We start from the raw sequence: 24,433 nt of genomic DNA, 5'->3' as shown, positions 1-24,433 counted from the left end.
CCAATCATCATGAAATAAAGTCCCATGTGTTTAAAGAAACTGAAAACAAATTGCTATTACTTAATAAATGATAATTTTGAATATACTGTATTTAAAGTAAAAAAAATCAGTTTTAATTTTAAAATATCAATGTTTCAGAGTTTTAAAATGTGACATTTGCAATAAACTATCTCCACTGAGGGTTCTATTGTCAATGCTTGCATACCATACATTATCAAACAAACATATTTAAAAAAAAACAACCTGACAACATTTAACAAAACGGTATTATAAGTAGTAAAATATACTTCCCTAATGTATATTTCTCACATATCGTGTTTAGTTTTAACAATAATCAGAGACCGAAGGGAAATTATCAGTGTACATGATAAAGCACATCAATATGTTTAACCAATGTTAAATCGAATGAGATATTCGTAAACGGATTCACGGGACAAAAATAGCAATAATCACCATTTATATTTAATATGTACTACCAGATACTACTTCCTGGATATAGAATGAGTTTGTTACATACACCCTCTAGTCGAGTTATTGCGGTAATTTGAATGATAATGTTTCGTGAAGGAAAACAATTTCTGTATAACACACAGGTAATAGCGAAAAATAAGTAATAATATTTGATGACATGGACCCTCATTTATTGGAAAATTTAGTCTCTTTAGACAGCATGATGTAAATATTGCTTCAATTGGTAGTAAACATTTCGTGTGGAACTAACTGAACAGCGAACATTACATTTTTTCTTTCTAATGCAGCGAAATATGTATTCAGATACCATCTTAGATATGGAAGATTAATTGTCTTAACGACGGTCTCATAAAATATTTAACATGGTGTGAAAACATATGCAGAAACGAAATATATTGGTCTCCTAAAATGGCTATTGCTGAAAATCATTATCGTTGAACAGAGATTCAATGGAACATAAGGGCATTATGTTTGCGCAAATAACGTCAGATGCATCAATTGATTTGAAAACAGTTAATATTCAATATATAATGCTATATGTAATGCTTAAAATGAAAAATAAAATATGTTAGCGAGATGATCATCCAGTGGATTATTGAAATACATCATTTTAGCTGTTAAAAAAGTCACATGCATCTACTAATTTTGTCATTATCTTTTCTCAAACGAAAGGTGTCATCCTCATTTGCACCATAAAATGACAATATAGTAGTAAAGCGTAATGAAAACACAGTACATGAATTTGCAACACAGATAAACAAACAATCTTCAAACGTTGCAATTTCCTATCGTGTAAAATTCAACTTTGTTCCTTGAACAGACAATGATACAGTAATAATATTCTTTTGTTATACTAATTCTTAACATTAAACTTTCTACATTAACCAACATCTACGTTTTTCCCTCCTTGAAAAAAATAAACATTATTTATATTAATATATCACAGATCGCTATCACAGTAAAATAAATGTGGCTTAACAACCATCGCATGATAGAGGATGTTTGATAACACATTAAACAAATATCATACATATCACAATTCACGTGGCCTCACTTCAATACAGGACCAGCAGAACACAATATCTATGTACGATATACCGAGAAATCAATATTTATATACAATGCAAATCGAAACAGAACAATGGCACTGTCTTAGTATCTTTCAAACTACTAGTTAAATTAATAATAACAAATATATACGAGGACCCTTTGTACTTATAGTTTTTGTGTATTTTCACACCTGTGCCATGGAATATTTCACGACACAATCGAAGCCACACGACAAGCTATTTGATTGGTGTTGGGGAAACAAATCTGACCAATCGTTAAGCTGATGCATTTCCTTTTGAAAATTACAGACGAGCGAAAACCAAGAGGTTGGCGACCTCGAGATCCCTTTGAAGTACATGAAAGGACCAAACATGTCTCTTTATCCGTACGATGGCGGTTACTGAGCCTTCAATATTTCCATGAAATACTGATACCTTCCACTGGCGTATAGAGGATGCTACAGCGCTAGCTCGAGGCTCAGCGCGAGCAGGATAATTTCCATTGCTCCCCTTTATTACATGAACACATGTATCTCATTGTCATTGAATGTGATGTATCTCTTGTTTGCTTATACATATTCTGTGATTAGGTATTATAAGTATACAATATTAATGTAAAGTATTATTGATATTGTATTATAAAACCTTCTTTCATATATAAGACGAGATATTTACAGAATTTGCACGGGTCGATCAAAAATTCAAATTCAATTATATTAATACTGTACTAAAACAAAATTTGACATAGAATCTTATGAATCGTTATATACTATCTGTCCATAGCCCATGCACCATTCATATTGGATTGTTACAATATTCACACTAAAATGCGATATCTATTTTCTTAATTTTGTAGATTCGTATTACTATTCATTTCACTAGTTATCTGTTTGTCTATAGAGTTCGTATGTTATTCATGCAATAATACAATTCATATCAATTAAATCATAAAAAATAAACTGTTAAACCCCAGATTTACTCCCAATTACAGTTGCATGTATTCGTAATGTGACCATTGTTATGTTGGATAAAACAACAGCGATGACTCATATACTACACGGAAAATCTTCTGAAATACCAGATACAAACATAATGCTGAAATTGGTAATAGTTTTAGAATTTCGCATATTCTAGCTACGCTTTGAAATCATAATTGCTCTTGTCGTTAAAATAGTGAAAGTCTCAAAGACCATGCCAATGTTTTGCTCGATAATTATGTTATTATTACGATCCATATATACAATGTACGTGTACATCATGTCACAGAGCATATAACAGAACATAAACACAACTCTGTTATTCAATTTGTCAGAAGATGACGTCAACCAGCTCTAATTTAATCACAGGTTGCCCACCATCCACTGCTGTCGGACCATGTTGCGATGTTGTTTTGGTTGTTCCATAATATGTTTATGCTGTGTTTTCTTGGATGGTTTCTGCATCCCTGAACTGATCACAAGCTTAACATTTTGTTTTTGTGAAGGGTGTGCATGTCTATTTTTAGATCTAGTATCTATAATGGCAGTTTCCTGGCCACGTGGGCTATGTATGAAATGAACAGCTGGGTCAACCACATAACCGTTAACAACCTTCCGCGACTGTCCATCGTGTAACACGACACGCCCCCTTGTATCAACACGGGAAGGGGACAAAGCTCGACTTCTCGGATCGGCCGAGGATGACCTCGGACTTGTCATAAACCTTGGAGACATATCACCCCCGTGACCACGTGATGACTGTGGCCTTGACCCGCCATTCTGTGTAATTTTATTCTGGGTCACACCGTTCGAGTTTGAATTTGAATGAACTTGTTTCGGTGCTTGATGAGAGTTTACCGACTTTTGTTTGATATAATCCGCCAGCGTACCATTAGATGCTTTAATACGAGACATTTCTGCGTTTTCAGGTCGATGATATCCTTTCATCCGACCACTAGTGGCTGGAACTGGCACCATGCCGTGAGGGTAGGGATTCGAATGGTCCTCAATATGGTCCCAATCAACATCAGATTTCCTATTGTTTAATATTGCTTTAACATTTGAACTTTTGTCCAAAGATTCTGTTAAATCTAGCGTAGGAACTTCATTTAATGGATATTTTGATTTTTTCAATATGCTTTGTCCTGGAACTTTTTGACGCTGAATAGGTGCAAAATCTGTGGCGTCCCTGCCGTCGAGAGTAACCCATTTATCTCCATCATTATGCCTCAATGCAGTTCCGTATACTGTGTCCATTTTCTTGTGAAATCCATTTCTTGAATAACTTCGACTCAGGTCGTGTTCGATATCCACACAATCGTCAGAAAATGCTACAGATTTCTTGATTTGTGAACTCCTCACGCTGCTCGCACGTTCAAACATAGCGACATTAACCGGTTCATCATCCAACATAATCTGGTCTTCTTGTTTTATCTCCTCATGATCGGAGAGACACTCTTTGTCACCATTCAGAACCACCACCGGTACGGCACTTGGTTCCGGTTTTGTGAACGGCTGATGTACGACAACACTGACTAGTGTATGATGACCTTTTTCACAGTCCTTTGCTACACTGTTTGAACTGCTGCTTTGTGGTGTTACAGTCTCGATTATATGTGACGTAACAATGTCTGCGTCATTGCAGGCTTTAGGAGTTGTCGACTCACCATTAAGTTTAGAATTTGATGTATCGATATCGAGGTAAGGTTTTTTCTCGGATGGGACGATTTTCAATTCGTCGACATTTGAAACTGGAATTGGTTCATCATCGCGCGATTTCGGATCAACAATAGGTGTAGATAATGCAGGGGTAGATAATGCAGGAGGTTGTTGGTAGGATATCGGATTAATTACTTCATTGTGTGTATCACCTTCCATATAATTAGAAAGTACGATATTTCTTTGTTTACGTTCGCCTGTTGACGCAGAAGTTGCACGTGGTGTAACCTTGGGTTTACTTTCGTCTCTTTCTGAAGGACTTGCACGTGGTAAAACTCTCTGTGGTCGTTCCTGAGTCGAAGTCCCATTACTTCGTGAATCATGTCCATTTTGCGAATATCCCTGCTTTAATGTGGAGTTCTCATGAATAATGGACCCATTCGATTTCCTTATAACTGTATCCCTTTTTGGTGAATCTTTACGTTTTGTTGGGTGCGGCTGCTCGTGTTTAGATAAATCTCCATTTGCTTTTTCATTCGAATTTATATCTTTCTTTTTTCTTGCTTTTGGTTTAGGTTTACCTTTAGCAGTTAAAGCCTCGCTTTGGGTGATTTCTGCTTGATGTTGATGTGTCCGGATGCCCTTACTTCCTATATCATTTATAGACGTTACGTACTTCCGATCTGCAGTCACTCCAAGGTTATGACTCTGGTGACTTCCACCGTTTCCATGGTTATTTGAATTTGTATTCGGCTGGGAGCCATAAACGTCGCTTTGCCGAATCACTCTGTACTGCCCGGGAAGTCCCGTCGACTCGGCATACCGCGTAACTTTTATGGCGGCTGACTTTATGGCCCATCTTTCACTATCAGCATCCGTCTATCTGTAAATACATGATATTGTCATTTTATTGATTTTAGATATGTTCACCTACAACATTACCGTAGTCCGGTATTTGTGTCTTTGTGTTTAAGATGACATGTTATTGCTGTTATAAATGTATTAACTATGTTAACCTGGTTCATATACGATTTAAGTTTTAGTTACTGTTCATAACATCATTGCGTTTATATATCAACAATACATGTACATTTTGTACGTGTCCCTTTTGAGGGTTTCTTTGGTTAATCTTGCTTCAAGCTCTTCCGATATACAGTGTTTTAGAAAGTGAAGAGTTATGATGGCAGCGCTCAACCCTCGGAGATCAATACTTTATTCTAGTGATGTTTACATCCATGGCAGGACAAAACAGAGAAATGTTTTCCCTAAAAAAATAGTCTGCTGGCGTGTTTTAGTCTTATCGGATTCAGCACTGTATCTTGTAGTCAAGCCTGTTTACTAGCAGATCGAATATTGATCAGGGTGACGTTGACGCTTGTAACAAGGTTATCACACTGGGTTTTACGTTTACCAGTATTGATATCCGGTCTTCTAGTTATTGATATCCGATTTTCTAGAATATACCAGCTGAAAGTTTCAGAACCAAACAATCCAAATCCAAAATATATTTTTGGATAGATTTAATATAAGCACGCAATAGCGGTTTTAATTGATAAAAAAGACAATGATTCATGCCGTGCTAAATATTATCAGAATTCATTGATCTAGTTAACCCTCTTGACAAAGAATCAATAAATCTAATTACTCCTGATAGACATAATTACTCTCTAACTTGAAATTACAAATATATGTAGGTTTTGCCGTAATAAGTATCGCTCTCACGTTTTGTTTATATAAGTATCGAATAAAAGAATGGAGCTATTAATCCCGAAGGATACCCGTCAATATATCTTGCAATGATAAATCGATGCATGACACTCTCGTCATAAGATACGATACATGGTCGTGACTATTCAGCTTGTTTGTACAAAGCCTAGCACACCAGTACTTGTGGAAACCCTATGGGCCATCAATATTTGATTGGGTTTTGTTTTTCTCTTTTTATTCCCTGAAATGTTTCTTTTTTAAGACTATTGATATGTATATGTTAAGTTTACAAGTACCTTCTGTCTAATAACTGTGTATATATCTAAGAAAGAGAAAAAGAAAGCAGACGCTTGCAGAGAGTAGTATTGAGAGTGGTGGGGAGGCAAGAGGCAAATCGATAGTAATTTTGTGGTGTTGGTTGATAGTTATAATTAGAGGCCTTGTCAATTCATGATTAAAGAAGATAACTAGTTAAATTGGATGAACTGAACAGTTTTATAGCATCGTCATACTGAAATATCATGTTGACATAACATATCTCCTGGTCCATTCATCCGACACCGGAATAAGACAATTGCAATTCTTTCAGTGATGGTCGTCAACAGGTACCATCGTAACGTCGTTCGTATGTCAGGACCTACAGTGGACAGAACCGGTAGACTTCCACACCATGGCGAAAACTCAAAGGTCAAAATTGGGAAATCATCAAAGTCAAAGAGAGATAATGAATAGAAATGTGTTTAGAAAAAAGAGAAGAGATATGTATCTCAAATTATGTCACCTTTTATGAATCATGCCATTGGATCCACACGTACAAACTCTTACACATAATCTTTATAGAGGGTGATATTATGTGGCGCTTGGTACAGGGATCATCGGCTGAGTATTTTTGAGAGAAGAAGAAACTTCAGTGGTGTTGAATCACAAAATAGGACAAGAACCTTTAGATAGAACTGAACATTATGTTCCTTTCAAGGCACAATACAGTTGCCATGCATGCAACATGTTTATGTGGAATTCGTGTTATGTTTTTTTTTATCTTTTATTCTATAAATTAGAAGCATGTAATTGGTCTATATTCAATCAATGGAAACATTGGTACTGTATTATGACTTGTGAATAGACTTGGATGTCTGATGAAAGTGACAGAGTATAGTCACAAAAACGTCACGCTCAAATCAAACACTAGTTGTGATATAACCAAAGTTTATTCACAGTTCTACTTACCAACATGAAGAACATGTTTCATGATGTATTATGGCTTAATTATAGTATATACTAACATTATGTTTCATGGATTATTGATAGTATATACTAACATGATGTATTATAGCTTATTGATGGTATATACTAACATGATGTATAATGGATTATTGATAGTATATACTAACATGATGTATTATAGCTTATTGATAGTATATACTAACACGATGTACTATGGATTATTGATAGTATATACTAACACGATGTGTAATGGATTATTGATAGTATATACTAACACGATGTGTAATGGCTTATTGATAGTATATACTAACATGATGTGTAATGGATTATTGATAGTATATACTAACATGATGTATTATGGATTATTGATAGTATATACTAACATGATATAACATGGCTTATTGAAAGTATTTAATAAAGTGATGTATACAGTACGTTAGTAATCCAATGTTGACCCCCATCGTCACGTACCGGTACATGTACATTGTACCATACACGTGAATGTAAATTCGTTGACTTTTGTCATATACGGAGCGTAAATGCGATGTTAAATCCTTTGGTCAGCGCCCCATGAACAATATACATTATATATTGTGTATCAAGGACATTTTCAAGTGATTTGAACTTTTGACTAATATACATGTACAACTATCGGTATTTGATGATGCCGTATCAAATAACCTGGTAGGTAGCGATTTAGTAGCAATTGTGTACTGTATTATGTAAGATACTTATCCGGGGTATAATACTATTCTAAAGAATATTCACAACGTCAGAATGAATTTCCGTTTTTCATCCATCTTGACAAAAACCTAGACTTCCTGATTTTTGATAATCCAATCAATGACGACAAAAAGAGTAATTATGACGTCATCATTTTTTCAGCTCATATTTTAACAAATTCCGAAGACATGTGTTTTCTCCTATTTTGAAGTTATGTTTTAAATCTAGGATGTGTTGTCTGAAACACACAGAAACGTACCCGAAACCTAAAGATAAACTCTATTTTAACACTTGCGTTTTTCCTAGACAAGTCAAAAAGACGGGTACAGTCGACAAAAATGGACCACGAGGCTGATCACCACCTTTATCGGTGTGCCCGTTGTTTTATTGAAGTAAAACAAAATATCTTTGGTATCGTGTAAAAGAACATTTTGTTTTGTTTTCCTACAATTTTGATAAACCATTTATAGGTTTTGACGTATGTGACGTTTATAAGCCAATACCAGCTCAGTCTCTTTGAAATATTTCCCCACCAAAACGAATTACAGTACGTTGCTTATAGATATATACGAGCGTTTTGTAAATTTTATTTTCTAGCTGATGTCGATTTTCCAATTTCCGGATCGGATCATATGTGTATACCATTAGTGTTTATATATATTAGTGTTATAAGTTTTGAAATATGTCTGCTTCCATTAATGTGTTTTCAAAGAAACTTTAAATCAATTCAAACATTTCCTAAAATCAGAACTATTAATACGAACCTGTTCGGAAACGATGCTCTTAATTATAAATAACGATTTAATGACAAAAATATACACTCGACTCAAATTATGTAGAGTAAATCTCAAAGCTAACCATACTTTGAGAAAAAAAAGTCTGCAGCTGATGGTCAGTGATGACCTTACAGTGACAGGAATTATCGGACCCCCAGTGGTCAGCTGGTCAATAGTCCGGATATTGTGTAGGTCCGGACACGTACTAGACAGCTCTACACCCAGTACAGGTATGTGGTGTACGTAATTAGGTATGTATTGATTGGCTGACAATCTAATGACAATGGTCAGAACGTGTCAGCACTTTACACTCGATCGCTTTATTTTCTAACACAATCAACGCTCAGTTCAAAGTTTTGTATCCTCTCCTATCCCCAACACACGCTTTGTGGAGAGATGATAATTTCACCTTAGTTAAGGACGACTCCCGCCGTTCGGAACAACATCATGTATTTCTTTTTTTCTAAACATCTAAAATGATTCCATTCAAAATGTTTGTTTCTAGCGACCACTGGACCACGCTCAGTACCTACATAATGTATTAGTTCGTTTGGTTTTAGGTAGAATTGTATTCCGCAATGCAGTGCTTTATGAGTTTGCAAATGAAATTAAATAAACGGCATTTCAAAACTTAAAAAAAAGTATACATAGATACCACACATAGATAATGTTAGTTTTCAGTGTATTCGTGTAATGATAAACTATCATGAGGATATTACCATAACAACTACATCATTACGCAGATGATTAAATCAAACGTGACCGGCTGATGTTTAGTTTTACAACAGATACAAATCGATATCTAAAAATGCATTCAGGGCTGTATCATGATAATGAAATAACATTAAAATCACAAACAAATATCCTTTATAGAGGAACTCGTTTGTCTCTAAGACTAACAAATCGATTATAATAAGGGGTTAGACCAGTAGTACACAAGTGACTAAATATTTTAGATTTTAGAGTTCCTACCTTTTTCTTCTGGAGTCATCATTGTACACAACCAGCAACTCTAAGGAGACTTGGAATGATGATAACATAATCATACAGTTTGTTTTAATATTCGGTATACCCGTATCTACTACTAAATCCGTATATTATAAAGATACCATTCACATGTGTTCACTTATGTCTTTTGTACAACCATATCGCTGGCAAATAGACCAGTTATCTACCGTTATCGACAAACACACACTCACACATATATATTTGTATGTATAGAGTATGTTATTTGAAGTGGTGATTTCACAGTACTGTGTACATTTATAAGCTACAAACAACCTGCCTCTAGTGAATAATGATTGTGTATTAATCGGTTATGCTAAATATACTCAAATTAATGCATTTATATCTAAAATATATAATCTATACCTGCATAAAAGCTACACATTCTACTTACTCAGAAGCCATGGAGTACGAAGACCTGGTGTATTTATATTCCCATGAACATACACTTTGATATGGCGAATTCCACCCGGTAGCCGGACATGATAGTCTGGATCTCTCACGCACTATAACCAGACACGATCACATCACGGTAACACACACGTGTCAGTCTGGGAAACTGTTTCTTCCGTATAGTACATATATATGATTTATTTTCGGTTTGGTGAAAAATACATGTGTATTCCACTTGAATCGCGCTCCTGACAATACCCTTGTACCAATGCTTTATATTTCTGTCATTAAGAATGTACGCACGGCCTTGTGAACGCGTGGTATAGTCTTTCCGGTTGACTGAATTTGAATAGTATTGATTATACTGCTTTGGGACATGTTAATAGCAAGGTTTGTTGTGACAATATCTATAAACTATTAATTGTTTACCTAGGTTGCTTTTTTGCTTATTTTATTGTACATTGTATAATAAAGGTACAACTTGTGCTTTATTTGGGTCATACACCTGTATAGTTGTGTGGGATTGTAAAATGACGCTCTATTGTTGGCAATAGGAAATATTTGTTAGAATGAATGTCGGGTAATATCGATCAAACTCCAGTTTGACAAATTCGTAAACAAAATATGTTAAAGTAGACGGTCATAGATCGGAACATAGTTAGATAGATGACATTTTCGCATATGGTTTAAAAGAGCGGCCGCGATCTAGAAGATACCATACAGTTGTTTACGATTAAGCGAACCACTCCCCCCTCCCCCCCCCCCCCCCCCCCCCCCCCCCCGAAGGTAAATGCACACATCACTTTTGTGTGAAGACATGCAAGGTTCCGAGATATAGGGAAGGAATTAGGCGGAAATTGAAATAGGAAAAAATGAATGTTTTTTTCCGCATGCAATGGGATTTCGCAGAGTTCTCAAATGTCCCATACATAAAAATAGAAACAAAAGAATCTAATCCCGGTCCGACAGGAACGACAAGTCGAATGATTCATATTCATTCTTCATGATATTCCTATAGACTGAAAAATCAACATCATGTATAGACTGGACGGGGATTTAAACATCAAACATTTATAAACTGGGATTACCGGGACAGATATAAATCCAGCTCTCACCGCTTAACGTAAACACACCAAATTTACATGCCAGTTAAATACTAGATTTACTGATTGAAAGTACCACAATAGGTGAGAGTGTTTTCCGAGTGAATCCATTGTACGTATCTGATAATGTTCATTACATTGTCCCAAGGTATTGTTATCGAATTACACGTAATTGCAGGTTATCAATACGTTCGTGCCAGTAGAAGGACTCCAATACAAATAGTAACGATTGTCTTTCATACACTTAGTTTGTTATAGTTAATTAAGTAAAGACTATTAAACAAACCATTTAGTGAGTGCCAGTAATTGTTACGCGATCCAGAATGCTCATTTTAAAATATTCTAAATATTGGGGAAGTTTTAAAGGGGACACACCTCCATCGTAGTGTAGATTTATTGGCTGATTCCCTTCAAAATAAAATTGGTCGTCCCGTGCCAATTAGCCAAAATGGTTTCTTATAATAAAGATTTTTGAATTCTGTCAAAGAGACCCTGGCGGTCGAGTAAGCAGCCAGACAAAAACGTCCAGCTAACAAGCAGACATGTTTTACGCTTGGTTTCATTGATTTACTCTTTGAAATCCACAGTTTGACGTGTATGTAAATATATACTCTTTGTTCTGTAACTTTACCTTCTAAGTCGGTAAATCAACATTGATCGACGGCCATCGGTTTGTACGACTAGTAAGTAAAATATTCAATATGCCAGTACAATAAAGAAAACATGGACATTTCTTTAAGTCATGAACTCCACCAATCGGTCATTTTGAAGAGACGGATTCCAAAACGTGTAGCAGTTTTTTTTATTTGAAATGTATGCTACTTACACGGTACCCTTATATGCTATATTTAATCTACCAAAGCCACATATTAACCTGCAGCTATAACACGCGCTTTTGAACAGTTCTATGCACTCAAAGGATTTTGCACACTGTAAAACATTCCCTTTGTTAATCCCACTAACAGAAAGCGTGTTTAATGTACCGCTAATACGCCCACTCCTTGTACCTCGTACAGCTGATATTATCAACTAGTTCTGCTAGAGTGACCTTTTAATTTTCAGTAGTACATGTTGTCTTCAACAGGCACGAATAAACCATTTCTGAACAATAATGAAACGTATTATTACTTAGATTAATTACCTTCATCGGCTGAAGCGAAAGCCCGGCATTGGGTCACAATTTAGCAAGGGAATCGGGGTACCCGGGAAGAATATCCTATTGCGATTCGAACCCCAGCCGCCTTAGTGAACGGCAGGTATTCACTGCGCCTTCCGACTGACGTTCAACGAAAACGCAGATAATTCAAGTAATTTTGTTTAAGATTTTTTCAGATTTGAATATAGTTATCACAACACGTGGCAAGATGGAAAGATATTCTTGTAAAAATCAACTTTTGTTATTATGGACAATGAAGGCGTCATTGTAATTAATAAGCTGAAAATGTATGAATATGCGACACGGTTATAGATTTTGTACTGACTGTCACGCTGAGATAAGTATTACACACCCAGACTCTATGTGTAGCTTTAGTACGTGAACCTGTGTAGACAAAAGCCTTGTCAGATTAACAACACTATTTGGACAAAGAGAGAAAATTACATCGGCCGTAAAGCGTTGTACTGTTTTTGTGTGCTTCTAATTATTATTATCAAAATTTTGTCCCTGTTCTGTGTTTATTTGATATGTACATATGCCTTTTTTGCTCTTTCGTTCGTTCTTTCTTTCTTTCTTTCTTTCTTTCTTTCTTTCTTTCTTTTTAGTTTAATTAATAAATTTGATTACCTGCTTATTTTTTTGCTACAAAAATCTAACAAATCTTTGCACAAATACTAATATATACATCTTTAACATCCACAATTGGGACTGATCGATGCTGTACCCGTTCAACTAGTACACAGGGTGCGTATAGGGACTATAATGCATAATATATAGGATACGTAGAGTAAGGCTATCACATCACGTGGTCTAAATAGACCATACGGATGATCTGAAATGGAAATTAGGGATACTTATTAATAGATCAATATGATCAGGTTTACGTCGTACAATAAAACAACGACATAAAGGTATAAATAAAACAACACTATCGATTACCGATCGATCGCTATTGTTTACAAAATTCATCCGGGCAAAATCATTCCCTACAAAACATGTTTTTACATAAATTTGATATCTGGAAGATGAAACAACGGCGCGAAATGTGTTTACGTTTTAGGTCTAATACGATACAAATCTATTCAATCTATTCAAAGTATTGATTCACCTGATTGATCACGGGACATTGTTATAATGGTATCCTGTACTACAACAGCATATTCCATCACCACACGATTCCCTGGAGGATATCGGCAGTTTGTCATGATTACGTGACTCTGATCTAGTCATTATGTATACACTATTGAGACCTACCCAAGTTATCGTCAAAGCAAACCGGAAACCGTCAACTATTAAAATAAATATCCTCTTACTTTGATACAGAACCTCATATTTAAATACTATACACATAACACGGACCGGCCATCGGTATTCTCGACACACAATATACTTTCTTATGGCTTAGATTAGATACATGGATGGTATGCCATCATCGAAAATGAAAAACAATCTTATCTGAACCAAGTTTCATCAACGTTCTTCGACTTAAGAAATTCCTTAATCTAAAATTTTCCACCATGAAATATTATCACATTCGAAGAATTTAAAGAAAACTAGAAAACGTACTGAATTTTTCTTCAAATTCTCTAATGGTTCCATATGGACAAGTTTAAGTAACTTAATTTCCTTAAATAGGGAATTTTACGGTATGTTTTGTTGATTCGATTCCGTCACATAGGTCAACATTTGGTTACAGTTTACATACAACATATGCCAAATGGTGACAAATCCTATAGGTATTATCGTAGTATTTAAACGTGATATACGTCATCCTCTTGGCCTACCTTGTTGGTAGAGGATGATAAATGCACCTGCTGCCAACCTTGTGTGATTCATTAAAGGAGACTGGGATCTTATCTCTTTTCCTTTTTTTGATCATTTTCCCCCTCCGAATGTCTCCCTTGACAATGCCTCAATTTTGGAATTAGCAGAATGAATCTATCTGTTCATACACATCGTTTTGAATGTATTTGCGAAAAACAATGTCATCATTTCGTAACAATCCCAATACACAATATAAAATACACACGTCCATTAATACAGCGATATAACTACAATGTATATTTTATTCAACTTCTCTTCCAAACCAGCGACATGATAAACTGTTTGTTTGTTAAATCGACTCTTCGTACTTTATACCTTCATGTCCTTTTTTGAAAGGTAATGATATTCAATAAAGGCGTTTTAATGGAGAAGATAAGCCATTCCAAGGAATTATTTCACCTTAATGTCCGATTTATTATCCAAATTATTACTCATGGTCATGACGCATTCCTTATTTTCAATAGGAGTACCATTACCTTGCAAATCTTGACGTGATCGGGACAATGGTGAAGTTTGGCTTGCAACAGTGTATCGGTAAATCTATTTTGAATAAACGTGTCCTTCACCTTTTATAATAGAAATTCCTTTAGTACAACGTCCCAACTTTAACTTTTGAGATACAGTGTAAATGGCCACATAAAACATTTCTCCCACACAGCTCTTATAAGTATACTAAAGGACTCCAGTTATGTTAGAATGCTATGCCTACTGCACTTTTTCGTATCTTATCAATCCAATACCAGTTTTGTCGATGTTTGTCTATGTCATTATTTAAATTTTGCATGGAATTTCCCAAACACTAATTAAACTGTTCAAGGACTATCATATTTAGGCAAAGTGCACGTTTTTGGTATATACGGCATATCAACTAGAAATGACTTCCTTAAAGAAGCAGAATTCAAACATCGAATTTTCATATTTAAGACTTCAGATTTCATTCTGTTGATGTATATCGATTAAATGAATGATGATGCCAAAAGTGACTTAAACAATCTAGGATCTCAACATTCCACAGCGTATAATGACTCGACTACCGGATTTCAAAGCGATGACGTCGAAGTCGAATATAATATTTCACTCATTCTGTCGCCACATGTAAGGTTCAAGGACTTGAATCGGTGATTTGGAGAAAAAAATGCAGACCGGACACACTTCGCTTAAGAAAGTCGACTAAAGAACTCCGTGATATCTTCATTACGATAAATCAATGGTTCTCGGTCGTTAACCCGCTTTCCTTTTAAGTGTCATAATAATCTTCATTGACTCAAGCATGTCAATATAACACTGCTATTCCAGACTTTATTCCTTGCTATAACAGTTATATCAAGGGTACTCAGATCTCTATTTTAACATTTCTTTGGGCCAATTTTGATTTATCTCACATCACTTCTGGATTTCCACACTTTTGGCTTCCAACATCACTGACAAGTCCTATATGGACGGAACAGTTGTATGATGCCACAAGCATGACTGATGTTTCTTAGAAGGACGAAACAGCTGTGTGATGTTCCTAACGGCACTGATGAGTTCTAAGAGGACGAAACAACGGCATTGTATCCCTAGCATCACTGAGGTGTCCAAGAAGGACAAAACAGCTGTATGATATCCCTAGCATCACTGACAAGTCCTAGAAGGACGAAACACTTACTTGACGTAAATCAGTTTTGTATCATTTCCCGGCAGCTTTTGCATGCATTCATATTTGAGGTGTCATGTAACCCTTTAGTTATCTTGATCGATTGTTTAGGAAACAACACTTTTTCAGCACAAACCCACGATAGTAGGAGGTGGGCCTACAGTAAATACAATGTAATTGTTTATTATTGATGTGTATTAATTGTAAAATATTCGTTCTTAAAATTCACTGAACCGCTTTGTGATGTAAAGAGAAAGTTCATTGCCGCGCCAGCATTAGACATTACAAACATGTCTTAATATAATCCTGTGTTACGTGGTAATTAAATCGTCCCAAATGACGCACTTACCACGAATTAATCACCCCAGTATGTTCCGGAAACAAGTAAAATGCACAAAAAAAAACAAAAAAAAAGTTAAAATTAAAATCTGTATTTGAGGAAAAAAAAGATCATAATAAAGGAAAGCAATATGTATTATCAGAATGTATAAATAACATAGGACGTCAAGGGATTTATCGTAATTGACACAGTTCACATTGAATGAGCACATTTAGTGACTTGTTTACCATCAATTACCGTACGGAATTCTAGGATTGGACAGTTATTGATTTATATGAAGGTGTCTTATTAAACAGTCAGTAACGACTGTCCTACAGAACGTTTCATTATTTTCACTATTCTGTATTCGTTTGATGTCCTCTAAAGAGTGAAATAAAATTGTCTTTATCATTATTTTCTTTTCCTTTCAGAAGAAGATAGAAAGTAGATTGGCTAGTTTTATTCTATTGAAACTACTGATTGAAAATGATAGTGCTGAATAGGGTGTTTTGAGCACGTACCCGTTATATAAGTTTCTTTGAATTTAAAATTACATTGTTGGGTTCGTTAGATCGGTGTATATGCCTAAGAGTAATTTCCCTGCGTTTCACAATTCTTTCGTAGACAAATGACGTCTGGTCTTTTGTATGGATGACACACTTTGTATGATTTCGTAACATTAAGATCAATCAGCTAAAAAACTACCATAATATGAAAGCGATACAATGCATGCTCATATAGTTATTAAGATATGAATGTATGAAACTTGCTTTCTGCTGCGATTTATTCAGTGTTATTACGATGGGGGTATTTTGAAAGCTTCGTTGATCATTGAAGATGAAAATACAACGTCACATGATATCAACAACTGTATAATACAAAGTATTTATTAATGTAGATTTGAGAATATATATCGTTCCATAGCCCAATAGAAGCTGCATCGACTTTTAAAATTATACATGTAGTGGAGAATTTAAATAATCAATTCAACAAAGCATATCTCAGTCTGATGTTGTCGTTTTACGTACTATTTGTTTTAACATACACACATATATACAATTAAAATAAAAGTTGGTCGGCATGTTTGATTTACTGTTGTATTGTTTACATCCGTGATCGATGTTATTCACTCAACCTGTGAAGCACATTGCACAATGAAAGTTATATATATTATATTTTCCCAATGATATATTGGAATCTATCTACTCTATAAATCAGACACACAATGTTATAGATATAAACACTAATACATACCGACAGTGAGGACATTGTGATGTTTAATACTAGCTAGAAAGTAGAGTAGAGTACTTTCTATTCATTACAAGTCGATGATTTTCTGATAAAAAGATTTGGAATGTGTGCCTATTTTGATACACCTTTTATATATCCTTAATGTCTAAACAAAACAATACTTTTTTTCTGTAATCAAATCTTAATAGATGCTATATATAGGAGAAGTTCGAAGTCGAGAAGTCCATTCAAAATTTACAAGACGTTATTATCAATCGTGAAGACATAACAATATGGTGAAAAAAAATTCTGTTTAAACCAATTCTCCTTTCCTAACTTCTATTCCCGATTTCTAGACTTTATATTTACACCAAATTTTACATTAGTTATTAGGAATCTTGTATATTTCCATACATCCATTTTGAATTAATTGTTATTTAATTATGTGCCTTTTGGACAATGCGTTACGCTATGACCTTTTGGCACAAACACTTTTTTTTCTTGAAATGTACCTTCATTAAATGGAAGTACTATACATGTTTTCCCTGTAGAATATCGGTATCATACCGGATGTTATTCTCATACTTATTAATACGTGATAATATATATATGCTTCAGGTTTGACATTTAAGTATCATCATCAATAAAATTCTGTAAATTATATATAGGAAGCACACGACGCGTATAGTGTGGATGGTAACCCTAGACATTTGTTTATATTTACGAGGGTTTTAAACGAGTGCGTTTTTATTAGAAAATAAATGAGCTTGACTTGGGTTACCTCTTTTGTCAGATTGCTCTGACCGGAACGTGTGCCGTTTCAATTAAGGTAGGGACATCTAAGTTGGATGTTTGATGGGTGCTTAGGGGTCTAATAGTAGGACACTAGTTCGAGTCCTAGTACTGACACTGTATTTTTTCATTGGATAAAATACTTTACACCGAGTTCTTCAGTCGACTCGGCTGTATACGTGGGGACATTTTTGGACATGTTTATAATTATTTATATATAGCTGTGACACAGCTCATTATTTGCTACTGGTTGTTGTGAGGTTTGTTAATTAGTTGCATCACGTCAATTCAGGCAATGTACTTTATAGGTCCTTCAAGGAAGGCGGCAATAAGTGTTGTTTGCTGTTTGACTGCAATGGATCCAGACATAAATGTCATTAGCATTAAAATATCATATAACATGCACGTTGGCCTGTACCATCATAAAATTCCCCTTCAATACATCATGTATATATTTTGTTTCCGTATATTTCATTCTATAGATTATCAATACAATAGGAAAATGTGAACAAGGAAGCCTGAGAGCGATCCTTCCTGAACAGATTGATGTGTATGTATAAAATATACATGTAAGAGGAAATATGAAGTGTAACATGCCAAATGTAAAGCAGGTATATTAACTAAAGGCAATCAGATTATCCCACGGGTCTTCACATACAAATGTGTTATCGTGACATCACGTGCCTTGGTTATAAAGATATTGTAGGAGATAACAAGGCTGTATTAGGATGTATCCACAAATAGCCACGAATGATCTGTTCAGAATAAGACAGGGAAATTTCCAAAGTGTTTATATTAAACATTCAACACTGATACAATAACGTGCAAAATAAACAATGACAGAAACAATTATAATACTACCAAGTACCAAGTACTGTATATTTGATATGTTTAAAAGAGGCCTACTTGCGATACAGATACTGAGATAAAGATTCACCTGTGAACAGGTTTTCATTTGATATGGCTGAGAACTATTAATAATATGGTACAACAAACACGTGAGATTAGCCCTGAAACTAGCTGCACTCAGACACACGATCAAGTCAAATCAGACTCTAAAGCTAGCTAACATGTACTCGACCAACACAATCGTATAGATTAATTGCTGTATTGTGTTAAGGGTTACTGTCAATTGTTCGTGTTGTCCTCGTGATGTGTTATGGTAACCATAATCCTACGAGATTTGTACCACACAAGTATAACTGAGCCCGCAGTATGTGTAGATCCAGATATTTGTTAGACAGATAGCTCCAGCTTCGGTCCTATCTATATTGATGATAAGAAATGCAACCATATATGCATACGACAAAAGAGAAAAATCAGAAAATCAGCATGCGAGTTCCCTAATGGACAATATGTTCCGAATTTTCATTTGCAGGTAAAGAAAAAAGACACCACAGATATAAAGTACTATTATATATAGTACAAAAATATCTATATATGTATTATTGCATTTCACTGTATGTACATATAAACCTCACTGACCATACATTTTGTGTCATTATACTCGATAATTGGTATAAAAGACATTAAACTACACATTAGTGTTTTGTTTGGTCATATATGTTGCCAGTGTGTTACTAGTAATTGCAACGTCATCACTTTAATGCATTACAGATTTCTAATTGCAATTGCATATCAGTATAAAGTGACATTTAAGAGTAGCATCAGTCTGTACGATCCTTTTAAGGATGTTTACGAGAAATATACATGGCATGTAATCACCATTCTACAATCTTCCCAATCTTCCACTTTAACCTGCCATAAACACGTTTCGTAAATCATAAATTTAATTAAATTGTCATATCCCCTGTATATTCTATGTGTCTGAGGCCTCTTGTTCACGCAGATAACACAAGCCATCATGACATCAACCCATTTAGTTAATAAAACCACCAATGAATGTAATATATGAAAAACCTTTTAAAGATACAAAAATATCATTCAATCATTATAATCAATTTGTATGCCTCACTTAGGGATAATTTGACTCTTACATCGGGTATGTTATAAGTACCAATGTATACATGAACGCTTAACACCGGTATATATCGTCCCGCATACATAAATAAATCCTGCACAACGGCGATATTTAAATCCCAAATTGGCCAGGTATTAAACCTTTCAATGTGGCATGTTTGAGAAAATCGTTAAAGATCCTCCCAGGAGTTTAAGTTATGAATTAAAATTCTTCGAGGTCAGATATAACTGTATAAAACTGTACATAATAACACGTATAATCCCTTCGCGATCCCATTCACCTTTACGAAGCTTTGTACTAATATCATGCTTGTATCATGTTTAGCCATATAATTGAAGACAGATAGTATAATGTTCTGCATGCCCATCCATATATAGTCTTCAGAAAAGTGCACTTATATATATTGATCACGTGAGTAGGATCCTGAATCGGTTTTATATTTAGTTAACAATTATGGTAACCACTTTATACAATTATTGTAAATGTATAATAAACAAAGATCATCCGTAGCAGTGATATTTTTAGAACTATTTGGATTGAGAAAGGATTAACACAAAATGCATGTTTATTCTGTTTAAGAAACTAGGTAACTCAAAATGCTTGTATATATTCTATATAAATTTACCCCGTTTTGTTACAATTCGACATGTCATATATAAGTTTTGAATCTGTGTGCATTGAGACCAGAATACACCAACTTACATACAATTGAATATCGAAATATCATGTAAAGTATACACAAACCTAAAACAAGCATATAATAAACATTCATATATATTGACATTAATTTGTGATTTGTCAAAGTTGATTGCTTTGTTGACAATGATAATCTCCCAATTTAATTAAGTATCAATAGAGAACGATATGCCTCGATTCCATACCTGAGATATTTCAACAATAATTCGTGATACTAGAACAGGTGAGTGGCACGCGCATCTCGATGTTCTGTAACAATGGCGCTAACTACAATGATGGTATCGATCACGTTGTTGAAGTCATGCGACATGACAAACGTATTGACAGGAGCCTTCCATTTCAGGACATAATGAATGGTCTTAAGATATAACCGTACAAGATGTTCATCTATATTAAGCACGATACGAGTATTTGATGAATGAACCAAAACCATTTTTCAGACTTACCAAAACATTCCTATTGCAGATGATAAACCACTCTTTTCGTACAGCGTGGCATCAGTGTGGCATCAAGTGGCATCCAAAGCGAAGGAATTTGAAACACGAGAAGACGTTTTGAGTATTATTACACAGGTCAAAAGCGCTGGCACCAGCCACTCTACCAATACCAATAGTACTGCGTGTTCTTCCCCAGGTGAATCTAGGTCATTGTAATTCTTACCTGGCCATTATCACAGAAAACACAACAGCCTTCGATTATTTCTGGCGTGCGACACGTTCGACTAGCTACGAGTGCTTTACATAAATTATTTCTGTTTATAGTACACAGGGCTGTATGGGATATAGAGTAGTAATGAACATTCCAATCAACCGGCATAGCACTCCTACCGACGTGTAGACCCGGTACACACAGCGTTAGTTCTCAAAGGAATTTAATTCCCATACAACTTTTGTACAGGATATATATATATATATATATAACACCGAGTGTTTTACACCTACACGGGTGATTTCCATCCGACACATTTACTTTGATTCACGGGTATACGGTCCCACTCTATGGGATCTCACAGTGACGGTAGGTCATGTCGTAAACGCCATCTGACTGCACTGTCTATGTGGGGGACTTTTGTACATTATACATAAACCATCATCTGTTTTGACTTAAGGAGTCATTATTCTCAACTGACTAGAACATTTCCATATTAAACATTGTTTTCTTGGTTGGTATTTGCAATTATTATAGGCGCATGGTATAATTCAAATTATACAGTAGTAAACCTGCATTTGGTAAGTCACATAAAAATCAGTCTGATTATTATTATTTGAGAACATTGAAAATATGCAATGCGGATATTAAAGTTGGTTAGAGTGGCCTACATGACAGAAGATCGTTTTCACTATTTTCACAAAAGTTCAATAAGAGATTAGTTATACTCTGTTGAATACATGTTTAAAAAAAACGTATTCTTACTCCTCATGTACTCTATAGCTATAGCTAGAAACTATTACTTTGAAGTTGGAAGTTTATTATTTCCATGCATAGTTACCGTAATGTGTTGATCACAACTGGTCACCCATCAATACGTGGTATGTAAAGAGAACCTTAATCTAAACCGAGTTCATAGATTAGTATTTTGTGTCAGAATTTATCAAACTGGGTGACATTATAAGGTCGCCTTAGCTTGAACACAAAAAACTCAGATTATCTTTTTCTTATTAGTAAAACTCCGGAAAAATATTGTCGATTATTGATCATTTATTAGGGATTGGCATTGTTTAGGACTTTAGGATCATTTATGAGTCTACATCAGATAAAAAAGGTGACATGGTGTAGGAGAGGTTATTTGTTTGCCTTAATTCACCATCCTACTCAATCAAAATACTCCCGGGTAGATAATGCTAAAAGAATACCAGTTATTGATAACGGTCTTTTTGTTATGGTCGGAGTACTACAAGTCTCTGAGTTTGGTCATTACCTTGGAACTGGTGGACAATACTGGCCGTAACCTTGAAGCCGACGGACTATCAGTCTCTTATGTTGGCCGTAACCTTTAAGCCTACGAACTACCAGTCGCTTATGTTTGCCGTTACCTTGAAGCTGACGGACTAACATTCTCTTATGTTGGTTATAATCTTGAAGCTGACGGACTACCAGTCTCTTACGTTGGCCGTTACCTTGAAGCTGACGGACTACCAGTCCCTTATGTTGGTTATAACATTGAAACTGATGGACTACAAGTCTCTTATGGTGGCCGTTACTATGAAGCTGATGAACTACAAGTCTCTTATGTTGGCCGTTACTATGAAGCTGATGAACTACCAGTCCCTTATGTTGGTTATAACCTTGATGCTGACAGACTACCAGTCTCTTATGTTGGCCGTTACTATGAAGCTAATAAACTACCATTCATGTTGGCGTGTAGATGTTGGACTACTATTCGTCGAGACCGTAACCTCGATATATGTTCCTGCCATAAAGTTTATTTAAAAAAAGAAAGAAGAAAAGAAAAACATACTTACGTAGTTAAGACAACAATGGCAATACGACGTAAGTATAAAGGGAAATGAGCTTTCATTGGTAACAGTTTTTAAATGAATTCACTAGAAGGTCCTTTCTGTTGTGTCGTCTATATGTAGCTTACTGATGTAACATACATGTATATCAATATCCGCCGATCAAGGTTTAGGCTTTCTATTCTGAATGATTCATGATATTTTCTGAGAGCTTTTAAGTTTTTTTTTAAACATTGTTATTAAGCGTATTTCAGTCGTTTAAACAGTATCAATGTCCATAAGCATACATCAACAGTGAACCACTCAACAGCCGGAAAGATATTACATCAACGAAGGCTGAGAAAGATAAAGACCTATTGTTACGACATAAAATTGGCCTTGATAGATAAACATTCCACTGATTTCGTTTACAATACCCAACGTAAATTTTGACAAATGTCTCAAACCAAATTTTATGTTAGAAGGAGTTAAAACTTCCCTGTCCTATATCAAACTCTCACTTTTGTGAGTTTGCAAACATTACTTCGCGGATGCGAGCTTTAACTCCTGAAGCTGAAGCCAATAGGAATTTCACAAATGTCATCCAAAGTCTTCGGATGCTGTCTAATGACAATTTAAATCGTCGGTATAAACAAATGATTTATTTAACCATACTTGTTAAAATAACCATATACTGGCTATAGTATAAAGTGGCCGTTGGCAACATGTTGACGAATGTTTTCGAGTACTTTTTTATGCTGATATAGTGAAAATACGATTTTCTCAATAAGTCTTTATCAATATAACAAAGAAATAATTTACACGCAATTGTGCTTTGTTTTAAGTTTAAAAATCGAACATATGAATTGATTACGTACGAAATGAATAAAAAAGGATGAGATTACTGGTTATTGTGCAATCATTTTATTTACCACTTACAGTTCACACCCTTCATACATATTTGGAATCAGCTGTTCTGCTATTGCATCAGTTGTCCTGTTGTTACATCACAATGAATGACGCTGATCGTTTCCTGACTTTCGTTTTATGTTGTTTTTTGTTTGTTTTGTTTTTTAGTATCTTTAATAAAAAATCGGTCAAAATGTGAAATTGAATATTTTTTTCTTTTGTTGTTTACTGGTGTGTAAAGCTGCATTTCTACAGATATCATAAATGAACGCGTTTGTTCTCTTCCGATGGCCCTAAATGACTCAGATTTTGGATGGACAATACAACAAAATACAATATCTTATATATACATTTACAAGGTTATCCTT

The 24,433-nt window shown here is 35.0% G+C and overlaps 1 protein-coding gene across 2 annotated transcripts; it reads right to left on the bottom strand.

Moving 5' to 3' along the window:
- Positions 1-1,083: 1,083 nt before the first annotated feature.
- On the bottom strand, positions 1,084-21,536 carry LOC117336089. Of its 2 annotated transcripts, none has more exons than XM_033896464.1 (2): positions 21,168-21,536; positions 1,084-5,039 (listed from the first exon to the last, which is right to left on the bottom strand). In XM_033896464.1, the coding sequence occupies exon 2, from the start codon at positions 4,373-4,375 to the stop codon at positions 2,861-2,863; it is 1,515 nt and encodes a 504-aa protein (XP_033752355.1). In that variant the 5' UTR covers positions 4,376-5,039; positions 21,168-21,536; the 3' UTR covers positions 1,084-2,860. The 2 variants fall into 2 exon arrangements, with proteins under 2 accessions (XP_033752355.1, XP_033752356.1); XM_033896465.1 differs by lacking the exon at positions 21,168-21,536 and adding an exon at positions 9,986-10,270.
- Between the last annotated feature and the right edge of the window lie 2,897 nt (positions 21,537-24,433).

The sequence above is a fragment of the Pecten maximus genome, chromosome 10 (genome assembly GCF_902652985.1).
Source record: "Pecten maximus chromosome 10, xPecMax1.1, whole genome shotgun sequence".
In the NCBI taxonomy this organism is placed as follows: Eukaryota; Metazoa; Mollusca; class Bivalvia; order Pectinida; family Pectinidae; genus Pecten; species Pecten maximus.
Note: the sequence above shows the minus strand (reverse complement) of the source record. Positions and strands in the feature narration are given on the sequence as shown.